Source organism: Macaca fascicularis, chromosome 1 (genome assembly GCF_037993035.2).
Source record: "Macaca fascicularis isolate 582-1 chromosome 1, T2T-MFA8v1.1".
Taxonomy (NCBI): Eukaryota; Metazoa; Chordata; class Mammalia; order Primates; family Cercopithecidae; genus Macaca; species Macaca fascicularis.
Window position 1 is genome coordinate 7,402,574 of NC_088375.1, and position 22,548 is coordinate 7,425,121.

General features: G+C 38.5%; 1 protein-coding gene across 1 annotated transcript in view; it reads right to left on the minus strand.

Moving 5' to 3' along the window:
• The window catches only part of WDR64 (WD repeat domain 64), a 157,291-nt gene that overhangs the window by 38,754 nt on the left and 95,989 nt on the right, over nt 1–22,548 (minus strand). The window contains exons 13-14 of the mRNA XM_074037116.1: nt 18,661–18,836; nt 10,914–11,090 (exon numbers count right to left, since the gene is read on the minus strand). Coding sequence (XP_073893217.1) covers nt 10,914–11,090; nt 18,661–18,836 — 353 coding nt within the window. The remainder of the gene's footprint in view (nt 1–10,913; nt 11,091–18,660; nt 18,837–22,548) is intronic.

Consider the following 22,548-nt stretch of genomic DNA (forward strand, 5'->3'; position numbering starts at 1 on the left):
ACTACATCCTCCACCTTCCGGGTTCAAGTGATTCTCGTGCCTCAGCCTCCCCAGTAGCTAGGATCACAGGCATGCACCACCACACCCGGCTAACTTTTGTATTTTTAGTAGAGATGGGGCTTCACCATGCTGGCCAGGCTGGTCTCGAACTCCTGACCTCAAGTTATCTGCCCGCCTCGGCCTCCCAAAGTGCTGGGATTACAGGTGTGAGCCACCGTGCCTGGCTGACTTTTGCAAACTTTCAATCTATAATTTTAAAGTCTGTTGCAAAAAAGAAGTGCTATAATGATAATTATGATAAGTACAAAAAATAAACGTTTCAAAATTGGAGATAATTTACATTTACATTAAAAGCCCAAAAGGCACTTTATTGTGCTTCAATAGTTTATTTTATAATTTATCATAATAGTTTTCCTTTTCTTTTCTTTTTTTTCTGAGCAATCATTTTTTGGTACCTATGCAATTATTTGCTAACTGCCTGGTTCTGACTCACTCTAGAGGCATCTTCTTTCTGTTTGTATTGGCTATAAGTAAGATTTCATATATCAGATACATATAATTGAACCTAGTGCTTCCAATGATATGTGGAGTTGAAAAGGGAAGTAGGCTAGACTTTATGAGGACATGCATTTTGTTCTGTCTTTTGTGCACATTACATGGTAACGTTATTATGACATAGTCACTGTATATATTGATTTCAAAGGACTTTTAGCTAAGAAAAAACCTACTTATCATTTAAACTAGCAATGAATGACATTCAAATTGCAGTTCCAAACTGACATTTGTTTCAGTATGAGGAAAACTAATACAGTTTCTCTCCATTCTGTGATAAAATAATTGTTTCCAAATTCCATAAAACCATCTATATTATTCTATTTTTTTTTGCAAGGAAGCTTTATGGTTAATAATAATAAAAAGGAAATAAATTATATTATGGTTGTTTTGCTAAGGTCAGGGAGTAAAAAACTGAAGACTTTTCTCAGTTGCTCTGGCTGTAACTTGCAGTTTTCCTCCATTCTTTAGTGTCTGACCACTTATCTCTCTGAAAGCTGAAAAGTGCAAATGGTTTGATTAGAATACTCTAATATTAGAGTAAATCAATAAAGTTAATCAAGATCCTCATTAAAAAAACAATTAGTTTAAATTTCTATAGGAACACAAAGGTGTAGTTTTCTTTTTCTCCATTCTTCAGCCTCAAACATATGCCCGCAACACTTCATCCCTCAGACATGCACACGTGCGCCTGCCTTGTTGAGGAGGTGTAAGCATATCACAAAAATAGCTTTCTAAAGAGATGGTAAATTAAGTTATTGAATTCAACATATACAGCTACTTTACTCAGAAAAAAAAAAAAAAAAGATTCCTTTCAAAGTATTACTGCTCATTGAAAATGCATCCGGGAGCTCTGATGGAGATGTACGGCGTGAATGTCGTTTTCATGCTGGTGAATACAATATTCCTTCTGCAGCCCATGGATCAAGGGGAAATTCTGACTTTCAAGACTTATTATTTAAGAAATACATGTTGTAAGGCTATAGCTGCCATAGATAGTGATTCCTATGATGAATCTGGTTGCTCAAATTGGAAACTTTCCAGAAAGAATTCACCATTCTAGATGCCATTAAGAACATTTGTGATTCGTGGGAGGAGGTCAAAATAGCAACATGAACAGGAATTTGGAAGAAAAGGATTCTAACCCTCAAAGATACTTGGAAGGGTTCAAGACTTCAGTGGAGGAAGTAACTGAAGATGTGGTAGAAATAGGAAGAGAACTAGAATTAGGAGTGAGGCCTAACTTGCTGCAATCTCGTGATAAAACTTGAATGGATGAGGAGTTGCTTCTCATGGATGAGCAAAGAAAGTTGTTTCTTGAGATAGAATCTGCTCCTGATGAAGATACTGTGAACACTGCTGAAATGACAACGAAGGACTTAGATGACTGGGCAGGGGCAGGGTTTAAGAGAATTGACACCAATTTTGAAAGAAATTTTATTGTAGGTAAAATGCTATCAAACAGCATCACATGCTACTGAGAAATTTTTCCTGAAAGGAAAAGGCAATCCATGCGGCAACTTCATTGCTGTCTTATTTTTAAAAATTGCCACAGCCACCCCAGCCTTCAGCAACCACCTCCCTGATAAGCCTGGATCTATCAACATCGAGTCAAGACCCTCCGCCAGCAAAAAGATTAGGACTTGCTGAAGGTTTAGATGATTATTAGCAATTTTTAGCAATAAAGTATTTTAAATTAAAGTATATACATTTTTTAGGCATAATGCTATTGCATACATAATAGACTACAGTATAATATAAATACAACTTTTTTTTTTTTTTTTTTTTTTTTTTTGATACGGAGTCTCGCTCTATCGCCCAGGCTGGAGTGCAGTGGCGCGATCTAGGCTCACTGCAAGCTCCGCCTCCCAGGTTCCCGCCATTCTCCTGCCTCAGCCTCCCGAGTAGCTGAGACTACAGGCGCCGCCACCACGCCCGGTTAATTTTTTGTATGTTTAGTAGAGACGGAGTTTCACCGGGTTAGCCAGGATGGTCTCAATCTCCTGACCTTGTGATCCTCCCGCCTCGGCCTCCCAAAGTGCTGGGATTACAGGCGTGAGCCACTGCTCCCGGCCAACTTTTTTTTTTTTTTTTTTTTTGAGACAGAGACTCACTCTGTCACCCAGGCTGGAGTGCAGTGGCGTGACCTTGGCTCACTGCAACCTCTATCTCCCAGGTTCAAGTCATTCTCCTGCCTCAGCCTCCTGAGTAGCTGGGATTACAGGCACATGTCACCACGCCCAGCTAATTTTTGTATTTTTAGTAGAGATGGGGTTTCACCATGTTGGCCAGGCTGGTCTGGAACTCCTGATCTCAAGTGATCCCGCCCGCCTCAGCCTCCCAAAGTGCTAGGATTACAGGCATGAGCCACCACACCCGGCCTAAATATAACTTTTATGTGTGCACTGGGAAACCCACAATTTCTTGCTTTGCGATATTTGCTTTATTGTCATGGTCTGGAACTGAACCGTCAAAATTTCCCAGTCGTACCTGTTGTTATTAACATTTCTTGGTCACAAACACTTCAAGAATCTTAAAAAAAAAAAAAGAAAGAAAAAAAGAAAAAAAAGCTACAGTTGAATACTACTGAGGCATAAAAGTGAGTTAGCTACTGATTCATGCAGCAACATAGACAAATCTCAAAAGCATTATGCTAAATGAACAAAACCTTAACTGTATACTATATTACTCCACTATGTGACATTCTAGAATAGGAAAAAAACAAATGTTTGGTGAAAAACATTAGAACAGTGTTTGCCTTTGGGTAAAGAGCAGATATTGAATAGGCAGAGACATGAAGGAACTTTCTGGGGTGATGGTGAAGTTCTTTATCTTGCTAGGGGTTCTGGTTGTTTATGTTTCTCTTCAAACTCATTGAATAGCGGCTTCAATTTTGTGCATTTTATTTTATGTACATTTTACTAAAAGCAAAACCATAAACAGTGAACTCTAGTTAATGATGCATACACTGAAGTGTTTAGGGGTGATATGTATCAATGCCTTCGGCTTACTTTGAAATATATTTTTAAAATAAGATGGATATAAGGGTGAGTAGAAGATGAACCGATGAATAAATATATGATAAAGCAAAGACCGCAAAATGTTAATAGTAAAATTTAAGTGGACGAATATATGGATGTCCGCTCTAAATTTTTCAACTTTTCTAATGTCTAGAAATTTTCATAATAAAATGTTGAGAAAGAAAAAGCTGTGAACCTTGCACTCTTCAGAAAAAAAGTTTTGCATACAATTTCGGAGGCTTTTTAGACCCCCAAAGTCTACCCATGGACAGAGAGCCAGTGGATTGCAGGTTAAAAACTGTGGGTGTATAACTTTTGAAGTTCTATCACTAAGAACTTATCAGGGGCAAGTACTTTAATATTCCTTTATTATGAGAAATTAAGGCTGGCTATTTTAAGACTAATTACAATTTTGGAATTCAGAGAATATCCTGAAAAAAATAATCTGATGATATACTTTCCTTATTTAGGTTTTAAAATAACCATTAAAAAAAAAAATTACAACAAAACAGGTGCCTTTACAGTTGACCAAGTGATGCTGCTAGAGCAAGAAGGGAAGCTTTAAAAAAAATTTAAAAATAGAAAAAAAGCCTATAAAAATAGAAAGCTGGAATTTTATTAACTGACCCTGAAAAATCTAGTTAAAATCTTATGATGTAAAAATGATCAAATTAGTAATTGGCTAGAAACAGTGACTGACCATTTTGTGATGTTTTTGGTATCACAAACTTGTCCTTAAAATCTCAGAGAATTTAAAAGAGCTGCCTATTTTTAGAGAGACGAGTTATTTTTAGATAGATAGATGTGTTTTTTAAAATTATTATTTTTATTATTTTTATTTTTTTTTTGAGACGGAGTCTTACTCTGTCGCCAGGCTAGAGTGCAGTGGTGTGATCTCAGCTCACTGCAACCTCCTCCTCCTGGGTTCGAGCGATTCTCCTGCCTCAGCCTCCTGAGTAGCTGGGACTATAGGCACGTGCCACCATGCCCAGCTAATTTTTGTTTTTTTGGTAGATAAGGGGTTTCATCATATTGGCCAGGATGGTCTCGATCTCTTGACCTAATGATCCACCCACCTCAGCCTCCCAAGTGCTGTGATTACAGGCGTGAGCCACTGCACCAGCCTATTTTTAGATAGACGAATGGATTACCTGAACAAAGCCTGAAGAAGACTTATGATTATATCCAAGAAGTAGTTCCTGATAACGAGAAACCTCATCTACACCCAGCTTCCCAGAACTTAGCATTGCCATGGCAAAGAAGGCCACACACAAAATGAAAACACTAATAAGAAACTGGAAAAAATATGTGGAACTTACATCACAAAGGACAAATATCCATAATATATCTTCTTAATTATTTATATATACATATATGTATATATTCCTAATGTATCTCGTATACAAAAAGCTTTTAAAACATTAGAAGGAAAAGAACAACAACCTAGATAGAAAAATTAACAAAAGATACGAACAAATAGTCCATATGTGTATTAAAAAGATGCTCCCCTCACTCATGATAAGATAAATGCAAATTAAAGTATACCAAATTATATTTTAACAGGAAGGCTAAGTTTGGGGCTGTATTAAAAGGTCACAGAATGGTTGTTCATTCTTTTCTGGCCAATTATTATTTCACTATTTTTACATCATGTAATTTTAACTAGATTTTTCAATGTCAGCTAATAAAATTCCAGCTTTCTCTTTTCATAGGTTTTTATCTTTTTAAAAACACTTCTCATTTTGCTCTCACTTGTTCAAGTAAAAAGGCACTTGTTTTGATTTCTCATCTAGATTAGAAAAAGTTCCAAAGTTTGACTATAATATACACTGTTGGTAAGACTGTGGGGAAATAGGCAGTCTCACATATTAGGGGCAATGCAGAGCTCTGTAACTTCTGTGGAGGGGAGTTTGGTAATGTCTAGGAAGATTATATTAGCATTTACTTTTTGACCCAGTAACCCAATCCCTCTTCTTGAATCTATCCCAAAGACACACTGTCAACAATGGAAACCAACTCTCTCTCTATATATATTTCATAAAGTATATATGTATTTCATAAAGTATTTTATAAAGTATATATATACACACTTTAATTTGCATTTATCTTATAATGAGTGGAGCACCTTGCTAGTACATGTATGGACTATTTCTTCATATCTTTCGTCAATTTTCTATCTAGGTTGTTCTTTTCCTTCTAATGTTTTAAAAGTTTGTTGTATATTAGATATATTAGAAATATGTATCTATGTACACATAGATATGTATATATAGATATACATACATACAATATGTATATATAGATAATTAGGAAGATATATTATAGATATTAGTCCTTTGTGATATAAGTTCCACATATTTTTTCCAGTTTCTTATTAGTGTGTTCATTTTGTGTGTGGCCTTTTTTGCCATGGCAATGCTAAGTTCTGGGAATCTGGGTGTAGATGAGGTTTCTGGTTATCAGGAACTACTTCTTGGAAATAATCACAAGTCTTTTTCATATATATATATGTTGCAGCACTACTTTTAATTGGAAAAGATTCAAAACAACCCAAATGCTTACCTACAGGGGATTAGTTGAATAAACAATGGTACATCCATTCACATGAAATACTTAACCACATTGTCTCAGCCCAAAATCTCCTTAAGCTGATAAGCAACTTCAGCAAAGTCTCAGGATACAAAATCAATGTGCAAAAATCACAAGCATTCTTATACACCAATAACAGACAAACAGAGAGCCAAATCATGAATGAACTCTCATTCACAATTGCTTCAAAGAGAATAAAATACCTAGGAATACAACTTACAAGGGATGTGAAGGACCTCTTCAAGGAGAACTACAAACCACTGCTCAATGCAATAAAAGGGGACACAAACAAATGGAAGAACATTCCATGCTCATGGATAGGAAGAATCAATATCGTGAAAATGGCCATACTGCCCAAGGTAATTTATAGATTCAATACCATTCCCATTAAGCTACCAATGACTTTCTTCACAGAATTGGAAAAAACTACTTTAAAGTTCATATGGAACCAAAAAGAGCCCATATTGCCAAGACAATCCTAAGTCAAAAGAACAAAGCTGGAGGCATCACACTACCTGACTTCAAACTATACTAAAAGGCTACAGTAACCAAAACAGCATGGTACTGGTACCAAAATAGAGATATAGACCAGTGGAAAAGAACGGAGCCCTCAGAAATAATACCACACATCTACAACCATCTGATCTTTGACAAACCTGACAAAAACAAGAAATGGGGAAAGGATTCCCTATTTAATAAATGGTGCTGGGAAAACTGGCTAGCCATAAGTAGAAAGCTGAAACTGGATCCCTTCCTTACTCCTTATACAAAAATTAATTCAAGATGGATTAGAGACTTAAATGTTAGACCTAAAAACCATAAAAACCCTAGAAGAAAACCTAGGCAATACCATTCAGGATATAGGCATGGGCAAGGACTTCATATCTAAAGCACCAAAAGCAATGGCAACAGAAGCCAAAATTGACAAATGGGATCTAATTAAACTAAAGAGCTTCTGCACAGCAGAAGAAACTACCATCAGAGTGAACAGGCAACCTACAGAATGGGAGAAAATTTTTGCAATCTACTCATCTGACAAAGGGCTAATATCCAGAACCTACAAAGAGCTCAAACAAATTTACAAGAAAAAAACAACCCCATCAAAAAGTGGGCAAAGGATATGAACAGACACTTCTCAAAAGATGACATTTATGCAGCCAACAGACACATGAAAAAATGCTCATCATCACTAGCCAGCAGAGAAATGCAAATCAAAACCACAATGAGATACCAAGTCACACCAGTTAGAATGGTGACCATTAAAAAGTCAGGAAACAACAGGTGCTGGAGAGGATGTGGAGAAATAGAAACACTTTTACACTGTTGGTGGGACTGTAAACTAGTTCAACCGTTGTGGAAAACAGTGTGGTGATTCCTCAAGGATCTAGAACCAGAAATACCATTTGACCCAGCCATCCCATTACTGGGTATATACCCAAAGGATTATAAATCATGCTGATATAAAGACACATGCACACGTATGTTTATTGAGGCACTATTCACAATAGCAAAGACTTGGAATCAACCCAAATGTCCATCAATGACAGACTGAATTAAGAAAATGTGGCACATATACACCATGGAATACTATGCAGCCACAAAAAAGGATGAGTTAGTGTCCTTTGTAGGGACATGGATGCAGCTGGAAACCATCATTCTCAGCAAACTATTGCAAGAACAGAAAACCAAACACCTTATGTTCTCACTCACAGGTGGGAATTGAACAATGAGATCACCTGGACACAGGAAGGGGAACATCACACACCAGGGCCTATTGTGGGGTGGGGGGAGTGGGGAGGGATAGCATTAGGAGATATACCTAATGTAAATGACGAGTTAATGGGTGCAGCACACCAACATGACACAAGTATACATATGTAACAAACCTGCACGTTGTGCACAGGTACCCTAGAATATAAAGTATAATAAAAAAAAGAAAAGAAAAGAAAAATGAATATGTGTACACCCATGTTCGTGGCAGCATTGCTATTAATAGCAAAAAAGTGAAAGCAACCCAATTATCCATTGATGGATGAATGGGTAAACAACATGTGTTCTATACATACAATGGAATAATGTTCAGCCTTTAAAAGGAAGGATGCTGTGACATACGCTACACATAGACGAGCCTTGAGGACATCATGCTAAGTGAAACGAACCAATCACAAAGGACGAATACCATATGTTTCTGCTTATATGATATACCCAGTGTAAGTTAATTCATAGAGATGGAAATTAGAATGCTGGTTGTTAGGAGCTGGAGGGAAGGGGAAATAGGGGGTTATTGTTTAATAAACAGAGATTCAGTTTTGCGAGATGAAAGCGTCTGGAGATGGCTGGGTGATGAAGGTTGCACAACAATGTGAATGTATTTAATGTCGCTAACGGTACACCTAAAAATAGTCTAAGTGGTAAATATTACTTTACGTGTATTTTACCACAATTTAAAATAAAAGGAAGATAAAGATCTCTATGTACGGCTTATAATGGTCTCAAATAGATTATTAAATAAAGCAGGGAATACAGGGATGTAAATTGTATTCTATCATTTGCTTAAGAAGGTGGAGAGGGAACCAAGTATTTGATTATATTTTTTAAAAACAGCATGGAAACATAAACCAAAAACTTAAAAACAAAAAGTTAACTATAGGTTAAGGAGAGAACAAGGTGGAAAAGACATGAATACAATAGACTTTGTTTTGTAGCTCAGAATAGAACTTGTTTTGTAATTTAATCTTAGAAGTATGGAAATGTTTTACATAACAATAAAACAAAACTGAATTTTAAAAATGCAATACATTTGAAAAATGAAGCAAACTTAACCATATATAGAGTTGGTGGTACAAGGAATTATTTTAAGTAATTTTAAAGCACAGTAATTTGACAGTACATTCCACATGCTATATACCCTAAGGACAAAAAGAACTGCAAAAAAAGCAAGATTCTGAGCTGTGTCAGGTATCATGTTCCTAGAAATTTTATTGTTTTCTGAAACTAGAATATAATGTAATGTACAATGATAACATATAAAATGACATAAAGAACCTGTATATTATGTAGAAGAATACATTATATAAATAATAGCATAAAGCAAATAAGTAATGATGCTTGTATCATTAGAAATCAAAATTTTCTGAGAGAAAGGTATAAATTAAAATAAAATTAGTAAAAGCCATATAACCTTACATTTGAATTGGGAATATCAGTGCAAAATAGTAGTGCATTTTCTCTTAATGTGTTTTCTTAGCTGTCTATTGAAAAAGTCTAAAAAGAAGAACCAACCTAGTGGCAGTGGGCAGCTCTAGAACCCAGGTTGTGGTTTTTTAAGATACTGTTTCTCACTGAAAAGAAGTAGAATATATTGGAGAAATAGTGGATTTTAGATCTGGAAAGAAATGTACAAGATGAGCCTGGATCATCTTGTCATACCTAGAAGCTATCCAGAGCTTCTGAGGTCACATCAGAGGAACTCAGGAGCCTGAAGAGGCTCCAACCAGTTTCAGATGGGACAGTTTGAGCATCAATAATAATAACAAATTAAATGGACTGAAACACATCAAGAACATTTAAATTTGTGAGTCAATAATGATATTAAATAAACAAAATTCACGGACCACCTTTGGAAGATGCTAGGAAACCTATTCTCCACTTTAAAACTGATAAATATAAGGAGCAAATCGTGAATTAGTTTGCTTTTCTATATAAACTGTACCTCAGTGTAACCAAGTATTTGATAAAGGAGAGGTTTTCTTTAAAGACACGTTCCAGTTGTAAATGAAGCAGAAAGGCAGCATGAAAACTTTGAATGAAAATAATAGACCTAGGTAATAATCATCAATGACTGCTGAGATAAAAAAAAAAAAAAAAAAGACAACTGGTCATTGTGAGAATCTTGATGGAATACAGGACAGCACCTATGAAGGAGTATTGCTAACAACAACAACAAAAAAATCCATGTTGTAGTCAATTAAGCCACCAGATTAACTACCAGATTGCAGGAAGTACAGCGGAACTTCTTAAATAACACCACGAGGGTGCAATCAGCAAAATCTAGAAAGTGGAAAACTATGGCATCAACTGTCCAGCTTCTTCAGGACATAAATTGCAAGGAGAGAGAAAAAAAAGATATTTAACAGATTTTTCCAACCAAATTCAACAAATAGACCTTGTTTGGATCTTGGTTGTTGAAACCAATTATAAGAAAGAAATTATAAGGATATCTGGAAAATTTGAACACTGAATGAATATGTGATGAGATTAACAACTTCTTACAAATTATTTTTAATATATTTTAGAAAATAATGGTATTATTTTTGAAATAGTCATTATTGTTTAGACATATATACTGAAATATAAAGGGATGAAATGACATAATGTTTGAGATTTGCTTCAAAATCCATTGGTGGTGGGCCAGACACGGTGTCTTATGCCTATAATCCCAGCGTTTTGGGGGGCTGAGGCAGGAGAGTCATTTGAGCCCAGGTGTTGGGGTCTGCAGTGAACTATGATCACACCACTGCACTTTAGCATGGGCAACAGAGCAGGACCCGGTCTCAAAAAAAAAAATCCATTGGTGGTGGTCATGGTGAAGAGCTGGGAATAAAGAATAAGTTTGGCCATACACAGAAAATTTTTGAAGCTGAGCGATAATGCATAGAAGCTCTTTGTATTATTTTCTATACCTTTATATATGTTTGTAAATTTCCATAACAAAAAGCAAAAGTTAAAAAGAAACTAAGAGAGGAAACTTACATTAGAAGGTTGAGAAGCATTCCTCTCAACTATTAACTCGACATCTGGGAAAGGAATAGCCATGTTCCTATCTCTAGTAGACACTCTCAGATGCACAGCATGTTTCCCATCTTGTAGGAAAGGCACAACATCGGGCAGCTCCCAGATCACCATGAGGTAAATATCATCTTCCTTGCCCTTTAATAGAAATCCAGTGAGTACATGAAAAGTTCAATTAATTATTTTATTTTGAACTGTTTTAAAGAGATAGAGAAAATAGAACCTACACTGATGTATCCACCATCTAGCTTTACCAAATCTTCAGCCCCATCTCTTCCTTGCTTATTAATATAATTCCTCTTTCTTCCCTCCCTAGAGTAACCAGTAATGTGAATATGATGTTAGTCATGAAAGTTTTAATATTTCTATGTTGGAATGCTGTCCAACTATATGGATTCTTCTTCAACTTTCTTATTTCACTCAATAGGATGCTTTTGAGATTTATACAAGTTATTTCATGGAACTCCAGTTTATTTATTTTAAACTGCTTTATCATATTATATAAACATACTACAATATATTTATCCATTCCCCCATTGACGGATGTTCAGAGTGCCAATTTGGTACTGCTTTTCTTTACAGACAGGCGGCACAGTTTCTACAGCATATATCTGGGGTAAAATTACCTAACTATAAGATATGCACATCTTCAACTTTACTAGCTATCACCTAACAACTTCTCTAGGTAGTGTTTAGCTATGTTCACTCTCACCAGGAGTAGATGAGAGTTCCCCTTTCTTCATATTCTTGCTAACACTTGGTATTATTTGATTTTCTTAATGTTTTGCCTGATGAGTATGAAATGGAACATTTTAAAACTAATTTTTAATACCCTTTCAAATAGGAAGACAGGAAGTCAAATTGTCTCTATTTGTAGATGACACGATTGTATATTTAGAAAACCCCATGGTCTCAGCCCAAAATCTCCTTAAGCTGATAAGCACCTTCAGCAAAGTCTCAGGATACAAAATAAATGTTAAAAAATCACAAGCATTCCTATACACCAACAACAGACAAACAGAGAACCAAATCATGAGTGAAGTCCTATTCACAATTACTACAAAGAGAATAAAATACCTAGGAATATAACTTACAAGGGATATGAAAGACCTCTTCACGGAGAACTACAAACCACTGCTCAAGGAAATAAGAGAGGACACAAACAAATGGAAAAACATTACATGCTCATGGATAGGAAGATCAATATTGTGAAAATGGCCATACTACCCAAAGTAATTTATAGATTCAATGCTATCCCCATCAAGCTACCATTGACTTTCTTCACAGAATTAGAAACAACCACTTTAGATTTCATATGGAACCAAAAAGAGTCCATACAGTCATGACAATCCTAAGCAAAAAGAACAAAGCTGGAGGCATCACACTCCCTGACTTTGAACTACACTACAAGGCTACAGTAACCAAAACAGCATGGTACTGGTACCAAAACAGACATGTAGACAAATCGATTAGAGCAGAGGCCTCAGAAATAATGCCACACATTTACAACCATCTGAACTTTGACAAACCTGACAAAAACAAGCAATGGGGAAGTGATTCACTATTTAATAAATTGTGTTGGGAAAACTGGTTAGCCATATATGCAGAAAACTGAAACTGGACCCCTTCCTTACACCTTATACAAAATTAAGTCAAGATGGATTAAAGACTTAAATGTAAGACCTAAAACCATAAAAACCCTAGAAGAAAACCTAGGCAATACCATTCAGGAAATAGGCATGGGCAAAGACTTCATGACTAAAATACCAAAAGCAATGGCAACAAAAGCCAAAATTGACAAGAGCTAATTAAACTAAAGAGCTTCTGCACAGCAGAAGAAACTATCAACAGAGTGAACAGGCAACCCACAGAATGGGACAAAATTTTTGCAGTCTATCTATCTGTCAAAGGGGTAATATGCAGAATCTACAAGGAACTTAAATTTACAAGAAAAAAACAACCCCATTAAAAAGTGGGCAAAGGATATGAACAGACACTTCTCAAAAGAAGACATTTATGCGGCCAACAAACATATGAAAAAAAGCTCATCATCACAGGTCATTAGAGAAATTCAAATCAAAACCACGAGATACCATCTCATGTCAGTTAGAGTGGCGATCATTAAAAAGTCAGGAAACAACAGATTCTGGAGAGGATTTGGAGAAATAGGAATGCTTTTACACTGTTGGTGGGAGTGTAAACTAGTTCAACCATTGTAGAAGACAGTGTGGCAATTCCTCAAGGATCTAGAACCAGAAATACCATTTGACCCAGCCATCCCATTACTGGGTATATACCCAAAGGATTATAAATCATTCTACCATAAAGACACATGCACACGTATGTTTATTGCAGCACTATTCACAATAGCAAAGACTTGGAACCAACCCAAATGCCCATCAATGATAGACTGGATAAAGAAACTGTGGCACATACACACTATGGAATACTATGCAGCCATAAAAAAGGATGAGTTCATGTCCTTTGCAGGGAAATGGATGAAGCTGGAAACCATTATTCTCAGCAAACAACACAGGAACAGAAAACCAAATACCACATGTTCTCACTCATAAGTGGGAGCTGAAAAATGAGAACACATGGACACAGGGAGGGGAACATCACACACCAGGGCCTTTCAGAGGGTGAGGAATAGGGGAGGGATGGCATTAGGAGAAATACCTAATGTAGGTGACGGGTTGATGGGTGCAGCAAACCACCATGGCACGTGTATACCTATGTAACAAACCTGCACGGGCCAGGTGTGGTGGCTCACACCTGTAATCCCAGCACTTTGGGAGGCTAAGACGGGTGGATCACGAGGTCAAGAGATCGAGACTGTCGTGGCCAACATGGTGAAACCCCGTCTCTACTAAAAATACAAAAATTAGCTGGGCTACCAAGCATGCACTTGTAGTCCCAGCTACTCGGGAGGCTGAGGTTGCAAGAGGAGAATCGCTTGAACCCGGGAAGCAGAGGTTGCAATGAGTCATGATCATGCCACTGCACTCCAGCCTGGTGACAGAGCGAGACTCCATCTCGAGAAAAAAAAAAAGAAAAAAACCTGCACGTTCTGCACATATATCCCAGACCTTTTATAAAGTGTATAAAATGAGATACTAAAAATGAAAACTACCACTATTAAAATTTTTTTAACTATTTTTTAAACATATTAGTTATATTAACCATTAATAATATTTCCCTGACTGTTGTGAGTTGAACATTTTTTCATGTGTCTGCGAGCCATCTGGATTTCCTTACCTGTCCTTTGTTCATTTTTCTATTGGGCTATTTGTGGGTTTTTTTTTCCTGCAGTTTGCGGGGTTCTTTACATATTCTGGTTTCTAACTCTTCTTCAGTTAGCTGGAGTGCAATGGCCTTTTCACTGTTTGTGACTTGTCTTTTCACTGTTTGTGACTTGTCTTTTCACTTTGTTTTTTAAGACCAGCTTTTATTTTTAATTTGAACATAATCATGATACCTTTGCCATATCCCATCTGTGGATGTGGTATATCTCTCCATTTATTCAGATTCTTTTCACATCCTTTAAGATGTATTTCCACAAAACTTTTGCATAGTTCTTGCTATGTTTATTTTAGGTACCTTATACTTTTGTTTGCTATTGTGATGTGATCATTTATTCCACCTGTACTATGTTTATGTTTTCTTTCGTGAGTGTGTGTGACAGTGTCTTGCTCTGTCGCCCAGTCTACAGTGTAGTGGTGCTCTTTTGGCTCACTGCAATCTCTGCCTCCCAGGCTCAGGTGATCCTCCCACCTCAGCCTCCCAAGTAGGTGGGACTACAGGCACACACCACTACATCCAGCTCATTTTTGTATTTTTTATAGAGATGGGGTTTTGCTATATTGGCCAGGATAGTCTTGAACTCCTGGCCTCAAGCAATCTGCCTGCCTTGGCCTTACAAACTGCTGAGATTACAGGCGTGAGCCACTGTGCTGGGCCATATTTGTATTTTATAACTGGTTATTATTGATGAGAGGCCATTAATTTTTAATGTTTGAATTGTTATATGGGAATAAAAGTCAAAATTTTAAGGTCAATTATTTTGCTTGCAGAACAGGACTCTTTCTATGTTGACGAGCAGTTATGGAAAAGTGGAGAGAATATTGGCCTAGGAGTGAAGACAGCCGGTTTCTAGTCTTAGTTCTTGCAGGACCTCGGGCAAGGTACATACCTTCTTTGGCCCTATTTTTCTTTGGCCCTAATTTTCTTATTTGCAAAATGAGGACTTTAGCTAGTTGATGGATAAAAGTCCTTCCATTTTTTAAACTTTGACTTTAGGTGTTGCCCTAAGGCCTCTGTTATTTCATATCCATGTTAATTTAAAAGTATGGGCCAATAGTACTCCTGCGTACTGGTGGAGTCTTTGTTTAGAGTTTGTGCCATTGTGGGACAGAAGGAATGAATCTCAGCAGTATCTCAAGAGTGACCAGATATTTACACTGAGTAATCGCTTAGTTAGATTTATGTGCCTACCTGGTGGTATGAGTTAGTGACAGTGGTTTAGTTTTTTTGTGACTTTTTGAGGCAGAGTCTTGCTCTGTCGCCCAGACTGGAGTACAGTGGTGCAATCATGGCTCACTGCAGCCTTGACTTCCCAGGATCGAGCAATCCTCCCACCTCAGCTCCCCAAGTAGCTGAGACTACAGGTGTGTGACACCATGCCTGGCTAATTTTTATATTTTTTTGGTAGAGATGGCGTCTCACTATGTTGCCCAGGCTGGTCTCAAACTCCTAGCCTCAAGCGATCCTCCTGCCTTGGCCTCCCAAAGTGCTGAGATCACAGGCATGAGCCACCACACCCGGCCCGACAGTCATTTTTAACAGGCTTAACGGGTTTCAATAGAATCGGGTTTCAATAGAATCTCCTATGACAGTGGCTCTCAGACTTTCTGAATTCACAGAGCAGTAGAATTTACAAAATACCTTTTGAAGATTGACCTAGAGTCACTCACATTCAATTTTACCAAGTGAGGACGTGAGGGAGAAGGAGATGGGAAACTCTACTAACATTATTTTATGAAAAGAAAGGCTATAGTAATACAAAACAGTAGGAAAGATACAATCTTAAAATTTAAAGGAAGTAAAAGTAGCTTTGTCAAAAGTTACCCTTTTTTTCTACATTTCATCTCTACTTGGTGAAATCTTTTATCTTATATTGGAATTGGCTGGTAAGTCTTTAGGAATCAGTTATCTAGGAAAACAGCAGTTCATATAATGCTAAGAGCACTATTATGTTAATTGCTTCATAAAGAAAAATCATTTACTTTAAAGGACACACAAATATAACTATATGAGTAGATCTAAAGTACTGTGGATAAAAGGAGGGTAAGTAAGTGGGTCTTTAGAATTTGAATGATTTTGAGATCAATTAATCATCTTCCTGGAAACCCCCACAGTGCTTTGTTTATTATGTTAGAACAGTAATCTCTCACCAACCTATGGTTTTGTCAACAATGACTTGGGGGCAAATTTCTCTCAAATTTGCCAAAGGTTTCATATAGGCAGAATGCAGTTCTATCCCCTTAAAACTGAGATGATGAGAAGAATCATTGTTTTCTTCTCTTGTTGTCTATGAAGTTGTATTAATAGACCAGTCAATTTACAGTCTGCCCTCTTGTTACACGGCTTAGGAAATCATGCCCAGAATATTCAGCACGGCCATGATTTGTGCCCAGAGCGGGCAGTTGCACAAGCATTTTTCTGAGACTTGAGAAAATAAAACCAAGAACAGAAGTGTAAGAGAGATATTGTATTTAAGCCATTAAGGACTGTTTGAACACTTTTAAAAGTACATGAGACTTTGGAGACCCTTCTCAGCTCATACAGCTCATAATGCATCAGCAATGTTTCCTGAATAACTGAATGTGATTACTGAAGCAGATTTTGGCTTTTTAGTTTGCTGGGGGGCGGGGGGGGGGTTGTTTGCTTTTTTGTTTGTTTGTTTTTGTTTTTGTTTTTAAGGCAGCTGGGAGTCTAGGAAGATAGAGGTTTGGTTTATCTTTCCTCCATTCCACTCTCAGCTCCAACTTCCACCTGTCCACCTTCCATTTTCTGGTGCAAACAGAGAAGCGGGGTTTGGAATTTAGGGAAAGAAATTTATTATAAAGCTTGTTCTGTTTTTAGCTGGAAAAAAAAAATGTCCTGGCTACCCGATTAGTCTGACAACCATCCCACCACACAAGTTTCTGAGGCACTTTGTGAAAACACTCACAACACTTGTAATAGGGGGATCAGTGCAACTCCTATTAAATTATGAATTTCATGGTGAAAGGGAATATCCTTCTGGAACATGGTAAATATTTGGTAAATGGTCATTGAAAAAAATGAATGAATGAAAGTATTCTAGAAAATAAGTATGTAAATCAAATTATTTTATTTCTAATAGGCAGATTTAGTAGATAATAATAATAATAAACTAATAATAATAAGCAAATAAGTATACTTTCAACATTATATTATAAAGCTGCCCGCTCTAACACTGGTAAAAGTTCTCCAAATACCGCTCATAAATTTACTGTTGTCTACCTTGGAAGAGGTTCTTTATTTATTTATTTTTATTCTTTCTATCCTTAATGAGCACCTGCTCTGGGCATGGCCAAGAATACAAATATAAATAAGAGAGGTTTTCAGTTCTTACCAAGATCCATCTGCAGGTTCTAAATGCAGAACCAGAATAATCAAAGTAAAAAATGCTACAGTAGAACTAAAAACAATTTTGGTGAGTGAATAGTTCCATGCTACTTGTTGCAGCCCTCAAAAAAGGAGCATTTGTGACAACAGACATTGTCTGGTAGGAAGGGCATCTTGATGAACAGTGGCACTTTATAAAGCAAAAATCAACATTTCGTTTTGTTTTAGAGTGCATTACTAAGAAATGCCTTTCTACAGTGCCATTTTGGATTGCTCAGACGAGAGAAGAGTATATTACATCAGGGAAGTTTTTTACTCCTTTTTTCCAGTTCTTAGGTCATCAGTCATCTTAAGCTGGTGCTTCATGATTGCTATGCTATTCAAGACTTTTCTTTTTCTGGTCTTAGCTTTCAGAAGGGGAATAATAAAGGCAGTGAGGTGAGTCCTTGAGTTCGAGGTGACGGGGTGAGATCCGCTCGATAGCCAGGATAGATGATCTAGTCTTCATTATAAATTTGAAGAGGGCATTAGCATTCCGAGGTGGTAATAGAGTCATAGGAAAAATAAATTAGCCTACCTCAATCCTCCCCAAACAGCCCTGGGCAGATTGCATCATTAACCTTAAAATAAACAAAGCGATTTTGGTGACAAGCTGGAAAAGTGACTTGAGCATCCCTGAATGCATTATGGGTGATAAGGGACAGAGCCTGCCGGAAAGCAATTCTGCAGTGAATTATCCCCATATGAGGGTGTAAAGCATGTCCGAGGTGGCAGCTGAGTATAAATTTAACCTTCTTGACACCCGCCTTAGGAGACCCTGACTAACCCTTCAGCAGAAGCTTGATGGGCAACGTGCGGTGACTGGGCAGGGATTCTTTTTTGCTCTTTGCTTGAACCTGGGCCAAGTTAATGAGGAGCATCACGAGAAGGTTGAGGATAAACACTATCTTCAGCTGGCTACCAAGAGAGGCGTTACATGGGTGGGGATTATCCACGGACTCATTTGATTTTCCCGAAAAGGGCACCTGCAGTGCGAATATGAAATGGGATTATAAACCTGGATCATTTTGATAGTCCCGTTGCGCTCCAAGGCCAGGACCAGGTGCTGGTGTTTTTCTTGGGCTTTGAGGAAAACGAGGCGTTGTAGGCAGTGCTCCTCCTCCTTCCAGTCTTTCCCCTCCAGCAACACTTTCATCTCCTGCCCACTGCCAAAGTCCCAGATTCTGACTGTTCCTGAGCATACAGAGAAAAAGATTACGTAGGTAAAAGTGACTTAGAGAAAGCTTGGCTTTTTGCTCAGAGAAAATTCACCCGATTGAAAGCTTTCTGCCAACAATTTATCCTATATTTATTCCCTACTCAGATGGGTGAGTCTTCCCAGGCTTGCTGTGCATGAAATTTATTCCTATATGCCTTGATTTCTCACAGGCTGAAAAAATAAAAATAAACAGGACCAGGCAACGCCTTGAAATCTACCCTCAGGCTCTCCTACTAAGCTTTTGCTCTTAAGTGAGTCTCTTCTGTTTTTATTCTCCCAACGCTTTTCAGTGTGCTAAACACGCCGTCCCGAACACGGGAATGTTCGCTACCATGCCACAATTATTATTCACAGCGAAAGATCATTCCAGTAATCTATCACGTTTCTTAATGTGCTGACATGTTTTAGGACGTTAGCTCTTATTAGATAATAAAAAGTTGGAGGGAATCCCAGTCGGTAAGAATCTGCCAAGCTTGGAGATTGGTTTTGTTGGTTACATGGGAGGAAAGTGAAAGAAAAGTATGGAGTGTTTTTCTTTTTTCCTTTTTTTTTTTTTTTTTTTGAGACGGAGTCTCACTCTGTCACCCAGGCTGGAGTGCAGTGGTGCAGGGTCTGGGCTCACTGCAAGCTCTGCCTCCCGGGTTCATGCCATTCTGCTGCCTCAGCCTCCCGAGTAGCTGGGACTACAGGCGCCCGCCACCACGCCCGGCTAATGTTTTTGTATTTTTTTTTTTTTTTTTTTGAGAGGGAGTCTCGCTCTGTTGCCCAGGCTGGGATGCAGTGGCCGGATCTCAGCTCACTGCAAGCTCCGCCTCCTGGGTTTACGCCATTCTCCTGCCTCAGCCTCCCGAGTAGCTGGGACTACAGGCGTCTGCCACCTCGCCCGGCTAGTTATTTTTTGTATTTTTTAGTTGAGATGGGGTTTCACCTTGTTAGCCAGGATGGTCTCGATCTCCTGACCTCGTGATCCGCCCGTCTCGGCCTCCCAAAGTGCTGGGATTACAGGCTTGAGCCACCGCGCCTGGCCTGTTTTTGTATTTTTAGTAGGGACGGGGTTTCACCGTGTTAGCCAGGATGGTCTCGATCTCCTGACATTGTGATCCACCCGCCTCGGCCTCCCAAAGTGCTGGGATTACAGGCGGGAGCCACCGTGCCTGACCGAGTGTTTTTCTTACGTTTAAAATTATACTTTCTATTTGAAACCTAATCCTCGATATGATGGTATTTGGAGATGATTAGGTCATGGGGGTAGAACCCTCATGAATGGGATTAGTGCCTTTATAAAAAAGGCCCCAAATTCAGATCTGCTGTGACTCAGATGAAAAAAGAAAAGTAAGTAATAAAATGGGCCCCAAGGATCTGCCTTACCCGTTTGTCATGTGGGAACACAGTGAGAAGGCACCATCTATAAACCAGGAGGTGGGCCCTTGCCAGACGCCAGATCTGCCAGCGCCTTGATCTCGAACTTCCCAGCCTCCAGAACTGAGAGAAATCGATTTCTGTTGTTGGAAAACACCCAGTCCTCCTGCCCTGAGTGGTAAAGCATGTCAAATGGGCTGAGCCCAGGAGGTTTTCCTACCTCCCCTCAAGAGGTAGAGAACAACTTGCTCAGCTCTGTCTCCCTTACAGTAGGTCTTCATCTACAATATCAGCAGGAGGGTTTGCCGCCCTTCCCTCAGTGGCTTAGGCATTTGCTTTGTCGGTAAGACGGATGCTGGTGGGACTTTCTGTGGCTCCACAGTGTAGGCTGTTCCTGTCTACCAGATCTGCACCATGAGGGAGGCCAGCCCTGTGTGACATGTGACAAGCCGTGTGAGGAGCATGGGAATGGACGCGTACTCCCTTTGTGTTTCTGGCTTTTAGAAGCGCTGTACTCTCATGCTATCCTACACTCAGATCTCAGCAGTTCTTACAAATCTGACTACATTCTCACCCATCTGAATGCCAGCCCCATTTCCTTCTCATCACTGCCCTAGGTTAGCCAGTAACTGTGTCCTATCTGTCCCCGGAAGTGCCTGTGTCTTTCCTTCTATTTCAGGCTATTTGCCTGCAACATTGATTCTCACATAGGTTCAAGAAAAGTTCTGATTTCATAGATCAGCTTGCTTTTTTATAGATGTCAGTGTGGGCCCAACACTCTTTCCATCTTATTACATACCAAGGAGACACTGTCAGCTCCAATTCTGATAGTGCTTAAAGCATTTTAATTAATCTGATATATGACATTTGAGACCTCAACTAATGTAAAAATTTAAAGATTTATATCAGTGTTTCAGTGTTTGGCAAAATTTGTTAGCCTTCTACATTGTTTTGAACTTTGAAAAATAAAAAGAAACAGAAAGTTGCAAAAATAGTAAAGTCCTGTGTATCTTGTCCCAACTTCCCCCATTGCTTCCAGCCCATGTGACTACGGTATAGTCCTAAAACAAGCAAATTGACATTAGAAAATCCCATTAACTAGACGACAGACCTTGTCCAGATTTTACCAGTTTTTTGCATGCACTCTCGTGTGTATGTGTCTAGTTCTTCACAATTTTACTGTGTGTATAAATTTGCACAACCAGTATACAGAAATGTTCCATCAATCCACAGGAACTTTCGTGTTAACCTTCATAGTCACCACAACCCCCACCGTCACTATTTGGTAATCAGTAAGCTGTTTTACTTATCTAAAAGTTTGTCATTTTGAAGACATTTTATTTTGTTATTTCAAGAATGTTATTGGCTGGGCGCGGTGGCTCATGCCTGTAATCCCAGCACTTTGGGAGGCCGAAGCGGGCAGATCATTTGAGGTCAGGAGTTCCGAGACCAGCCTGGGCAACATAGCAAAACCCTGTCTCTACTAAAAATACAAAAATTAGCCGAGCATGGTGGAAGGCGCCTGTAGCCCCAGCTACTCAGAAGGCTGAGGCAGGAGAATCGCTTGAACCCAGAAGGCAGAGGTTTCAGTGAGCCGAGACCCTGCACCACTGCATTCCAGCCTAGGCAACAAAGCAAGACTCCATCTCAAAAAAAAAAAAAAAAAAGAACTGAAATGGATGAGATTGACTCTTGTCTTTTGTTAGTGTCTTTCAGATACATTCAAACTGCTGCAAATATAACTAGTTTGTTTCTTTGTATTACTTGTAATAACTGTAGTATTCCACTGTATTGATGTACTGCAGTTTGTCTAACCAGTCATATGTTGAAAAATGGTTTGTTTTTCAGTTTTTGGTTATTATCAATCTGCTATAAACTGTTTTTTTAAACACCACCCACTCTATGGCATTCCATTGTAGCAGTTCAAATGGATGGAGATACTTTCTTTATGGTTAACTTCATTCATTTGCTTTGGGGGACCTGGAAGAAGGGGCCAGAGGGATGATAAACAGTATAGTTGTGGAATGCCTATTTCTAGGTCATTGCTCAGAGGAGAGAATTCTCTTCTCACATGGGCTTTTATAGTGATCACCTCAAGTTCAGACTCTAGTGAACCACAGGTCTTTTCCTCTCCTCCTTTAACCCTACCCCCTTTCTTATCCCTCAGCTCGAATCCTGCTCGACACCCAGAGTGTTTTCACTGCACTGTTTTCCTTCCCCTACACCAGGTTCTCTCCATCAGCAACACTCACACCCCCAATATTTGTTTGCTGGCCACTAACAACATCATTAAACGTCGATTAAATACTCCCTGTATACCCAGCACTG